Source organism: Beta vulgaris, chromosome 7 (assembly GCF_026745355.1).
Source record: "Beta vulgaris subsp. vulgaris cultivar EL10 chromosome 7, EL10.2, whole genome shotgun sequence".
Classification (NCBI taxonomy): domain Eukaryota; kingdom Viridiplantae; phylum Streptophyta; class Magnoliopsida; order Caryophyllales; family Amaranthaceae; genus Beta; species Beta vulgaris.
Window position 1 is genome coordinate 54,466,622 of NC_079208.1, and position 12,844 is coordinate 54,479,465.

At 38.0% G+C, this 12,844-nt stretch overlaps 2 protein-coding genes across 2 annotated transcripts; both read right to left on the minus strand.

The window, feature by feature from the left end:
* Positions 1-3,593: 3,593 nt before the first annotated feature.
* On the minus strand, positions 3,594-4,558 carry LOC104899823 (hypothetical protein). The gene has a single exon (XM_010687103.4). It carries the CDS (start codon positions 4,369-4,371, stop codon positions 3,769-3,771), a length of 603 nt encoding a protein of 200 aa, XP_010685405.2. The 5' UTR covers positions 4,372-4,558; the 3' UTR covers positions 3,594-3,768.
* A 785-nt stretch (positions 4,559-5,343) lies between these two features.
* LOC104899824 (vesicle-associated membrane protein 714) lies at positions 5,344-12,094 on the minus strand. Its single transcript, XM_010687104.4, has 4 exons — positions 11,749-12,094; positions 7,616-7,806; positions 7,002-7,165; positions 5,344-5,758 (listed from the first exon to the last, which is right to left on the minus strand). Exons 1-4 carry the CDS (start codon positions 11,963-11,965, stop codon positions 5,668-5,670), a joined length of 663 nt encoding a protein of 220 aa, XP_010685406.1. The 5' UTR covers positions 11,966-12,094; the 3' UTR covers positions 5,344-5,667.
* Positions 12,095-12,844: the final 750 nt, after the last annotated feature.

A 12,844-nucleotide genomic window follows, 5' to 3' on the forward strand; every position in this document is an offset into this window, starting at 1 on the left:
AATTAAGAGGGTAGGAAAGACATTAAGAGGCTAAGAGCTATGTGTCGAAAGTTAGATTAAGCAAATTAAAACACCTAATTACTTGCAATTTACACTAATCAACAATTAATGAAAAGTGATGAAACTAAGTACAAATAAGAAAGTAATGAAAACACACCGAAGGACGTGGAAAAATCCGAGACGTGGGAGAAAAAATTCACCAAGTAAACACCTTTAATTAATGGCGACAATGGATGAACAATACAAGCATTAATGGATGAGTTTAATGCTATTTTCTCTCTCCTCTTTCACTAAACCCTAGGTTGATCTCTCTTTATGTGAATGATAACCTAAAAGTAACATTCTTCATACGAGTAATCTCATTCTTCATAAGAGTAAATTAAGTAGTATTTTCTTTTATTATAAAAACTAACCACATTTGTTTATAAAAGTAATCACATTTGTTTATAAAAGTAACATTCTTTTATTGTTAAAAGGAACCACATACTCATACAAGTAACTTTATTTGTTCAAAAGAGTAACTACATTTGTTTATAAGGGTTTGTGTACAAGAGTCAACTTTGAAATGTCGTATCTCACATCATACTCAAAATGCATACTCAATATCTTGGGAATATTCAAGTTGGAGATGAAAATTTGGTCAAAAGCTCAATTTTGATGAGAAACGAGCGATATAGACCTTTTGAAAATGACCTGATGTGATGATATGTATGAGTGCGCGCAGCCAGACCTATATTTAAAGGTGTAGTCAGACGTACGCAAGACAGGTTGAAAAGGCAATGATATAAAACATATTAGAAATAATACAACACAAATGATAAAATGATATGAAAACATACTTTGACAAAATGACATCAAAGCAGAACTCTAATGACATGAATAAATGACAAAGTGACATCAGATGTACATCATTATTCGTGTAAACTGTGTCATTTTTGTTTGACTTTGTGTTATCATGAGTCATTAGTTACAATGAGATTTTGTTACATAACAAGTTATATTAAAAGTGATCAAAATGCGGGTTGGGCCGAGTTTGGGCGGGCCGCTTCTATTAAAAATCGATCAGTTTTTGTTGCCCAAAGCCTGCTTTTTGGGCCAAAACCGGGCCGCGACAAAATTTAGCCTCGAAAAATCATTTTTTACTTTCCCGGATCTCGTCCCAAACCAAAAGAAAATTCGGGTCGAGCCGAGTCCCCCCGAAATTGGGCCTGAAAAATCTGCCCAAGCCCAGGCATTTTTCAAGTCGGGCAACCTTTGATCGGGTCTAGTTATGGTTTAAGAGCATGGTACACTTTCTCCTCTATGAGCCCATGGTACTCTCGCGCCTCTATGAGCTCATGGTACTTTCCTCCTTTATGAGGAGTTCTCCATGGATGGGGGGAGAACTTATAAGGATCCTTAAGTAATGAGGATGGAGGAGAGAAGCAAGAGAATCGTCCAGGCTCCAAATATGGAGAATTCATAATTTCAGCCAATGTGCCAAAAGGTAGGGACAAAGTGATTTTTCCTTTTCTTTTTTAGTTCCCCTCAATAAAAAGTGATTTTCCCTTTTCTTTTTTAGTTCCAACTCATCATATTTGGTGGGCCCACAACAAAAAAAAAATTAATGTCCTTTAATGTTTGTACCCAACTTAAGGATCCTCATGGATGGGGAATAACGGAAGCAGATCCTCAAGTAAAGGGGATGTAAAAAAGAGAGAAAGAGAAAGTGATGTGTAAGGACATATATACACTATGAGGACCGAGTTTTCCTCGTGAGTGTTGGTGCTCTAATATGTTACGGCTGAGACACATTTTTACATATTTACAATTGTTCATAATACTAAAAGAGCAACACACGAAAGACAAACAAATTTATTCAATCTATCAAATAAATTATGAATAAGATTGCAAAGTAAGTTAGATGGTTAATTAGATTCCAAAAAAAGAAAAAGGAATCATCCAAACTTGAGAACATTGTTCGATAGTTGAATCCCTAATCTTAAGTTTTTTTTGTCGCTCATCCGGTTCACCGAAACTTGGCTCCGACTACATCCAAGTCCGACCCGGGTCGCAAACCTGGCTTTGGTGGGTGAGTCTCCCCTAACAATAGTTTCTACATATGGTGAGCCTTGAACTCAAGACCTTCCTTAAGCAACATCAAGCTGCTTACCACTTGAACCAACTTTTGTTGGTCCGTAATCCTACGTTGACCAACTATATTTTGATGTTCCATGATATTTTGAAAGATGTAATGTCTGATGATTTTGAATCCGCCTTCACATTCCAAAGCATAATACGCAAAAATAGAAAAATTTAGAGTAACACAAAGTTAGAGAGTTATTTCAACTTGAAGACTCTACGAAAATTACAATAACTTCCCCAATTATTGTTTTCTAGCTAGTTTCCATTGTAGTTTGTAACACTGGTGGAAAATGGCCAAATGCTTGAGTCGAAATGGCCTCATTTGCTCTTTTTTTTAAGCGGATCACTTGGCCTAGGAGCAAATGGAAATTGTAATTGCTCCGATTTTGAACGGAGCATTTGTAACAAACTAACAGAAGTGCATTCATCTAAAGACAACCAAATGTTAACAAGGTTCTCTTGCAAAACTTCATGCCTACTTTACAGTATAGAGATACTGATAAAGTACATGTTTACAGTTGTAACTTGTAATGAAGTACAAACCACACCAATGGAACAGTAATATTCAACATATTTCTAACATTGAATCAAATAAGCCGAGCAGATCCTGTGATCTTGATGGATGATTTCACTCTTTCTCAAGTCCGCAGCAATGAACGATGCATATTCATTAAAAAAATCATGCCCTCTTCGGCTTGCCAAACAACATTCTTAATGAGTTAAGTATTATGCAGCCGTTTAAACTCATATTTCACCAAGAGTATTCCCCAAGATTCAATATCTTAATTGATAGAAATATAGGGTCGTTCTGAATGTATTTAAGAGAAAAACGTTAGAAGTTCAGCACAAAAGGAAGAACTAGAGCAATGCGAATGGAAATGAGTGGTGTGTTTTAATGGAATCGAGCTATTATGGATTACTTCCTCGTTCCTCGCCTCTAGCCAAGGTTTGCACTTTTCATTTGAGTGAATATGCATCTAACTGACTCTAGTACCATCGATCATTCTTATTGCTCTACTGAGTTTTTAAGCATCTAACCAATTCTAGTACTGTCAGATCATTTTTATTGCTCTACTGCGTTTTTTAGTGTTACTCCAACACCTCCATTTACTTCAAAAACAGGGTGTCATTTTAAACTAAAAACTTGACTTTTTTCTACAAAATAGCAGAGTCGGGCACTTGGACATACCCGTATCAGAGTAGACACTCAATCTGTGTGTCTGAGTAACATAGGGCTGTTTTTATAGTTGAACTTCTGAAAACAAAGTCTTATTCTTGTTTACAGGATCATATCAACACAGATACACAATCATAACTTCTTACAGTCATGCCTCGCCTAATATGTTGGCATAACAACATAAATACACAATCAATCAGTGCCTAAGTAGTAAAATGATATCCAGCACAAAGTCATTGCCTCACCTAATAGTTGTGTCAAGTTAGAAAAATGTTGACTGCATTGTACAATGTACATAAGAATTAACTTGAAGCAGAAAGGTTGGAAACATTGCAAAGCACAAAAACAACCTAAAAATACCTAAAAACTTGACAACTTAGGCATTTCTAAGCTTTGATTCAGCAAACTCCAAACATCGCAAAATCTGATCTAAACAATAATCAAGTAAACATAATACAAGTAAATAGTCAATCAATAAAACCTGTTTGACGAAACACCGCGTTTCGTACCTGACGCAGATCCCTACCTTTCAACGTCCTACCAACACCTTCAAGCACAGAAGAAGAAAGCATCGGTGAATCCGCCATCTTCTTAGCCACAATCTCATGAGGCGGCAACATCTCTCCATCATCATCATCATCAACAACAACAACAACATCAAATCCATCATCGCAATCAAAAACGCTCGTTTTACGATGATGTTTTTCCGACATCACCGTAATATTCATCGGAGCAGACTGATGGTAATTTGCCGGCGTAGAGAAGATCTTCCTCGGAATCGTCGGAATCATTCTCGAAGAAGATGGCGACGTAGGAGAGATTAATCGACGAGCATCGGTAGATTCTGGTAAGGCGGCGAGAATACCGAGATTGAATGATTTGTGATGGTTTTTGTGGCGAATAGAGTGAGGTGGTGTTGAGGAGGTTGAAGGTGGATTGTGGAAATTAGCGCCAGTGAAGAAAACGTCGTCTTCGTTTAGCTCATCGCCGCCGTCGGTGGAAGTACGAGAGAGAGAGAATGTGGTTAAGAATCGTTCAGAGGATGCTTTTCTTCGGTGGCGGGAGTCCATCAGTCAGAGAAATTTTGCGCACAGCTGAAGTATATGCTGAATTTGGGGCCTGAGGGGTTGGTTTGCTGAGACTTGAGAGTATCAAATGATTTGCATTTTCTAGAATTGAACAGATTAGCTAGTAGAAATGTGGAATTGTAGGACATTAAAAAGGCAACTTGACCAAGAAACCTATACGTGCAAAGCCTAAATGATGCACATACTAGTATATAGAGCATGGTACATACATATACATGGATAACAAGTCGAATGAACATATGAACATCTATGTTGGTACATGTTTATTAGTGTAGGTCTTTGTGTTCTAATTTTTATCGTGCATATAGTTTTTATCATACGCACGTCTGTATGTACTAATTTGGGCTATACGTGAGGTTACTTGCAAGTTGCACCAATTTACCATTTCTACAACTTAATATCTACCTTATGGATAACTACTTTAGATCAAATAAAGCATCATTTAGGAAGCATCATGTACATATTTGTTAAAGTTACTTCAATATACATAACTCGTACCGCAAGGATCTTGAGGACCTCTTCCTCGTTTTAAGGGTTGAGAATTGTGAATTTCTCATCGTATTGAACAAAATGACTTTAAGAAATTGGAAACTAAATATTTCAAAAAATCCTTGCATATTGCAATTATTAGAAATGACCTTTACTCCAAGCATGATATAACTCAAGTGATTATTTCCTCCCTCCACGATTATTCTGAGAGGTACCCATAAGGCCATAACATCAGTTGGAGCCTTATTGTATGGAAGTCAGTGATCTTAATGAGCAATTTAGAACAATCAAGTGAGAATTATACTGCATCCTCCACATAATACCAACCAAAATCATCCTCAAAAAGAAAATTTCGGAAAGGAAAAAAAAACATCGAAGTATCTTCCAAGCAGCAGTCAGTTAGCTTGGGGAATTTGCGCCAACAAATCAGATTGTATAATCAAGCGACATATGAACAAACATAGATAAGCAAATGATGTTTATCATTATTAAGGAAATTTACACAACTATACAAAACTAAAACCATATTCACAGATGTTCGGTTCACTCGGTAAATCGGGCAAATAAGGGATAATAAGCACACAAAGATTGACGAACTGATATGAATGCCCATCACGTATTCCAATTTGTTTCGACAAATGCTCAGAGACATTAATACTCTATCCTCCTTTCTCCGGACACAATTACATTCCAAACATGCAGAATTCCAGTGATTGTGCAATCACTCCACTAACATGAGGAGACAAATCTCTATAAATAGCTTCTGAAGAACTGATGGCAGCAAAGCAACTAAGATCTGCAATTTGGCAAAGTAAGACCTCCACAACAAGCAGCGATTATAGTATACAGTAGCACAACCAGCAAGCATGTCAGCCAAACCCTGCAATGACAGTTAACAAGCTTGTGATGATTGTAAGTCAGCTAAGAGATTCTAAAACTTAAGTCTTTGGAACATTTTTGGTTGAGAAGAATACATTAGGAAAAATGGTTTTCTTTGTTTGGTATGTAAATGGTAGAAATTGTTTTTCCTAACGCTGCAAAATAGTTCTCCTAGGGGAAGAAAACATTTTCTTTTCCAAATAAAGAAATGTCACATTTTCCTCCCTCTTCCTTACCCTCCTCAAATCCTCTACCCTCAATTTTCATTTTTCCCTTTGTCTCTAACTTTTCTTGCAAGGAACTAAACAAGGGAAAACAAATTTACCATTGTGTTTTCCCCAGCAAAATTCGTTTCCAGCTCCATTTGGTAGGATAAAAATTCATTATCCCCTCATTTTTCAATGGAAAATACTATTGGAGACTACTTTTCTTTTGTTTTGCATAAAAAGTTGAAGTGAAGGAAGAACAAAAATGAAAAGGAGAGGATGGATTGGAGGAAAGAAAGATGAAGGTAAAGAATAGGAAGGAAAACGTGAATCTTTCCTTCAAGAAATTTTCCACCCTTGGAAATACAATTTCCCACCATTTCACTAATTTCCATCCTTTAAGGAAAATGTGATCCATCCAACCAAACACTCTCTTCGTGGAAAGCCATTTTCCTTTAAAAATGTGTTCTTTCCAACCAAACAAAGCCTTTTAACGCTCTGGTTCTTGATTAATTAACTATCATCAGCAAGAGGCCTATATTCATTACGTATCACCATTTCACTACTTTCTATCCTTTAAGGAAAATGTGATCCATCCAACCAAACACTCTCTTCGTGGAAAGCCATTTTCCATAAAATGTGTTCTTTCCAACCAAACAAAGCCTTAACACTCTGGTTCTTGATTAATCTACTATCATTAGCAAGAGGCCTATATTCATTACGTTTTTTTTTCCTTTATACTGAAGAGGAAGGATAATGGTAACAAAACAATTTAATTCGCAATACAGAAACTTTATCTTAGATGACCAAAGGACTACAGCCTGAACATCATTATGCACTTGAAACATCAAACAGATTGTTCTTTTACACAATTTCCAAAAACTGGGTCACCTCCAGACCTCCAAGTATCCCAAACTACCCTATTCCCCTATTTCTGTATCCTCTTTCTGCGAGGACAAGAATTTATAACGTTTTCAGGCCATAAATAATTTAGGAACCAAGACATGAGAAATCAGTGTAGAAAGGTAGGAAGCTTACAGCAACTTGGCATTTTTCATCCAAAGAGCACGACGAAGACGCTTGGACTGTTTCCTGAAATGGAAAGCGCTATCCTGCATTGTTGCAGTTTTATCTACAAGGAGCTCACACCTGTTTCCTCTCTCCAGTATCTTCTCAATATTTTCTACCATAATTGTCCGTATCTGGACAGACAAGTAACATTTTCAGAATATGTAGTTGTAATAAGGAAGAGTGCATACAAATGAAACGACTGTTAGCTGATTATGAAAGAAGAGTTTAAACTTCAAAGTAGCATACACTCAAGTATTATACAATGAGAAACATCAAAAAAAAAAAAATATGAAGACGTTCGATGACCTAATCAGCTGCCTCAGATGGTTTCAAGCTACTTGTAAGGATATACCAACACAACGGACCTTCAGGCTTGAGAATCTCATGCTCATAGAAGATGAACACAGTCACATGGGTCATAAAATTGTCTCATTCTAGTCAATCAAGAGCAATCTTTCCCATAGCAGGCCTTTCCCACAAGTTGCATCAAAATGAGCAACCATAAAAACCCAAGTAGAGAAGCCATAAGGACAAAGAAAAAGGAAACTCATACAGAAAGCCAACGCCTTGAAGAAACTTGCCTCGTTAACTTCTCCTCTGACGCGATTGATAGTATCTGCAGAAGGGCTGCTGGAAAAAAACTCCATTTGCTGATGCAGTACTCTAGAGAATTCGTCATTTACAGAGTAAGCAGGCGCATGCTGTGCTATTTTGCCATAGTTTTTCATAAACCGCATATGAATCTCCTCCAAGTAAGAAAATGGGATACGTCCTATCAAATAACAAATAGACAGATAAGAACACACTCCAAGAACTTGTCAATCAGACAACAACTATGAGATCCTTTCCAAAGCATTTACAGTGTTAAAATAAATAGGCACGTCAAAATGAAAAGCAATAAACAGAGATTCAAGACACGATGAAAAGGCTGGCCTCTAGCAAGATTGTGGATAAGTACTATGAATCCAACACTAGAAAAGAGCAATTATATGAGCTACGGTTCAGGATTAGACTAACAGCAAACCCATTACAAAAAGGCCCAAAAAGCCACACAAGGACATCCATTACAGTCCCTTACTCTATTGCATAGGCCATCAAAACCCTCTACTAAAGTTGACACATCAAGTTTTGATCACTAGAAATGTTCACATCTCATTTCTTCGCAAAACAACAAGACATACCAGAAGTGTACTTTCAAGTACTGATGTGGATCAAGTTAAAACTATCTTTAATGATTCTTCTAAAAGTTTTACCTTAATCTTAGCATAGGGGTTTTACAAGTGAAATTATATTATTGTTATTATTATTACTGGGCTTGTTTTAGATGTTTGGGCCTTTAAGTAGGATTAAAGTCATAAGGGGTTATTGGGCTAATGTAGTTCTTTTTAGCTAATTCTTCAGCTATGTTTATTTGAGCTTTTTGTTTTCCTATGTTAATTTTGTTTCTTTTTTCTTCTTGGAGTATGGGGCAAGAGGATTCTAGCTTAGATATAGACCAAGGTTTTTCACCAAATACCCCCGACAAATTAAAAAATTCACCATATACCCTCAATGTTCCAAAAATTCACCATATACCCTTTATTCGAAAACGTTTACCAAATGTCCTTTTTCTAACTTACGTTAACTCACCATTAGCGTTATTTACGATTTTGCCATCATTAAGCCTAAACCCTAATTCTAATCTAACTCTAATCTAACCCTAACCCCTACCCTAATCCTAAACCTAAACCCTTACCCTAATCCTAAATCCTTACCCTAACCCTAACACCACCCCTAACCCTAACCCCTTGGCAGCCTCATCCCCATCCCCATCCCCATCCCCATCCCCATCCCTACCCCCACCCCCACCCCCACCCCCACCCCACCCCCTCCCCCTCCCCTCCCCTCCCCTCCACTCCACTCCACTCCACTCCACTGTCGCAGCACCCCTCCCCCAACCCCGCCAGCCCAGCCCACCCCCCCCCCAACTCCCCTCCCAGCATCCTCGCAACCCCTCCCTCACAACCGCTTTTCCGTCACCAAAGTTTGCAGCCAGAATTGTTAGGGTTAATCGAAAAGTTCTCACACCTGCGTTCGCACCACTAGCCCCCACCCCTCCACTCCACTCCACCGCCGCAGTCATCTTCTGCTTTCCCCTTTCTGTTGATTTTCCCCTCCAGTCGTCTTCTTCTCACTCCTCTCGTCTTCTCCAATGAAAAATCAGCAGCAAGAATCCTTGAAAACCAAAATTAGCAATGAATCTGCTCTCTCCTCTCGCTGCGGTTAATTATCCTCCTGTCGCGCTGATGTTGTTGCATTCCGGTGAAGTTGCTTGTGGTAGTCGTTTGGTGAAATTAGGTTAGAATTATCAATTGATTTGGGGGAATGAGAGAGAAGAAGTTTGGTACGATGATGCGATGGTGGCGATTTGGTCTGGTCCGGTGGTGGCGGTCTAGCGTGGCGGCAGGTGATGCGGTGGTGGTGGTTTAAGGCTGGGTTAGACTGGGTGAGGGGGGGGAGGGGGAGGGGGGGTTAGGGTTAGGGTTAGGGCTTAATGATGGCAAAATCGTAAATAGCTAATGCTGAGTTAACTAAAGTTAGAAAAAGGGCATTTGGTGAACGTTTTCGAAATTTCAAGGGTATATGGTGAATTTTTGGAACATTGTGAGTATATGGTGATTTTTTTTAATTTGTCGGGGGTATTTGGTGAAAAAAACATAAAGAAAAAAAAAATATGATCCCTTTATTTTATTCAATCCATTTGCTGCTTAAATTACACGACTAGAAACATGATATTCCCCTAAGACCCATACAGAAAGGGGGAGATGCACCACTCATAAGTATAACTGAAGTATAAGTGGACTAAAATATATCCTCGATGCAGAAAAGCCTATAATCAACAAACTGCTCCACAAGTGACTACATGTCAACTGCCAAAGACACTCCACAATTCCAAGTTCATGCACGAGCATACTTATACACTATATAGAAGTAAGGGCTGTTGAAAAAAATGGGAAGAATATTGGTCGCCAACCAATTGACCTGCAGAATAATCAAATGAGATAGAACTTTTTTTGCCACTACACTCCCCTCAACACCCAATGATCCCTCTCAGCTGTCACTGCTGCCAAATTGCTCTGCCGAGCCCAGTTCACCTCTAGGAATGGCTACACTAGCAACAGCCATAGTCCCACAGCAGAAGCAGACTGAAGGGGTACCACCATCATCAGAAGCAGAATTTCACAAGGCGAACAATTGCTGCCATTCTGCAATTTTCTCACCTTGTATCTCCTATATTTTCTTGTTATCACCCTCCCCCAACAGCGTTGATTCTTTATCCCAATTTGAGGCCACTCACTAATAAGTCATCAGATTCATGTGGGGAAAATTACAGAGACCATATATCACATGTCAACACCAAAATCAACAACACTAATGTACAACGGCTCCTAAGAAGTTTGTAAATGAACTTAAAACGAACAGATTATAATAAGTGAGAGAAAAAAGTAATTTCAAAAAACAATCCAACTACTCAGAAACCCATATTCCTCGTATTTACAGCGAGACGAAAAGGTGGATGCATACGGCACTGGAACAAGTGATGACTGGTAAATAAGGAACACAGCCTAAACAAACAAAGCTCAAATGTAGTAGAAACAATGGTCAAGAAATGAAAACTTATAAGCATAGCATGTGATGGTGGCTTGGATTTTTAATCTCTGTAACACCAAGTTCAGGTTCTACCTCTAAATCTGAAGAGGATAGATCTGAAGGCTGCAGATATGGCATAAAGTTAGAGAAGGCAAAATGACTTCAATCAAGGGCGCTAAAAAGATAAAAAGAAATTATAATTGCAGGAGCACATAGTGCTTGACAGAAGAGAATGGAGGCAAATGATCTATGTGAACGGCCATTGGAGATTAAACTTTGACTCATGCAACTAACCCTTAGGACAAAGGCTTTGACATTGTTGTTGTAACCATCAACTAAATATAGTCTTCCTAATATACGGGAATCGAGACAAAGATCACACCTCTCTTGTCCACTTTGTGCCAATCATAGAATACACAATCAAAAGAGGTATGGTAGTATGGATGAGCTCAAAGATGAGCCTTTTCCACCCAAAACTGAGGTGTCTTTCAGATGAGCTCGTTTATAAAGCATGGGGGGTGAGATTGCTTTCCCACAGAGAAAAAACACAAACTTAGGGGTTGAAATTGACTGCAATTTATTAATAACTACCAAATGGACCGTAAGTAATTTACTCCCGCGCACAGCACATTAGGTCAACAAGTTGTAGCAAATTCTTCTAGTGTTCCTAAAAGGTGGGTAGTTTACTAAATTATGAATTACATATGATACAGCAGTTTTGAGTTTTGACACATCCGAACAAAGCAAAGGTGATAAAGAGATCCAAATTTTCAATCACACAACAAATTCCAATCTCAGCTAGTTTACTAAATTATGAATTACATATGATACAGCAGTTTTGAGTTTTGACACATCCGAACAAAGCAAAGGTGATAAAGAGATCCAAATTTTCAATCACACAACAAATTCCAATCTCAGCTAGTTTACTAAGTTTAATCTCAAATTCAAAGAAAGTCATAAAACACTTACTTACTGCTCAACACAATAAACAAGCAGTAGTAGTATAGTAAAACCCTAAATCCAGATATGTAGTCAAATGAAAGCAGTGAGAAAACAGGGAGAAGGTAAGAGAGAGGAAAAATACTGCCGAAGGTGTCGTTGGCCATACAAAGGAAGGAGAGACCATCAGCCCTATAAATATGGAAAATATAGCGATCTTGCGAGAAGCAAAGACGGGAATCATCTTCTGACGGCAGTTTTTCGAGAATACGACGAGCAACAGCACCAATGTTTCCTGTTACTGCGCTGAACTCCGATAGCACGGTGGTTCCTCTCGCAACCACCGCATACAATATCGCCATATGCTGAAACAATCGCGCGCGCTCTTTCTCTCCTCTGGGAAAAGAAGAGGCAACAGACGACCAGAGTTGTTCTCGAAGGTGGAATGGTGGATCCACGACGGCCCAAAGTCCTTGACTCCTTACTATCCTAAAAAACACACCATCTTGGATTAGTTAATTAAGCACAACAATAATGGCAAAAATAAGTCAACTCCAAGAAGTTAGACTTCCAATTATCAATAATCTTCATATTCACCATATTTAGCATCTACTTTTCTCTTAAATTAATATTTTTAAAAGTAAATATTACTTTAAAAAAAACTCAGAGCTTTTAGAAACTACGACTAGTTCTGTTCCATATCTTGAAACAAAAATGAGCATATGTTCAAATTTTAAAACTCTAACCTATGAAAAATTGTAATCAAAACATAAACAACTTAATAACGTTCTTTTAGGTATTTCAAAATGTTTTTTAATAGACGTGAAATATACAATTGATCGAATAAAGAAACAAATAGTTCTAACTTAGCATAGTAGTAATGAACATTATTACAATAAAAGAACATGAAAAATTAAATAGTTAATGTAAGAAATAAATTCATTTGTTTTAAAAGGAACTCAATTAGAGGGATATTAGAGCAACAAAGGTTATTACGACCTTAATACACTGACATATAATTAGACGACCATCAAAGACCCTTGGGTCCAATGTTATCATCTCGTATTCTCTCATGAGAGACCAAAGTTCAAATCTTGGTGGGAGCATAATTTCAATGTTGGGGGGGGGGGGGTTAGGGTGCTTGTTGTGCCTTTGGATAAGTGTCATGTACGAGGACAATCCATAAGTAAATTCTTCTTACCATAGGGTTCTCGAAAGGGGGTCGGAACCGCCCCAAAAAA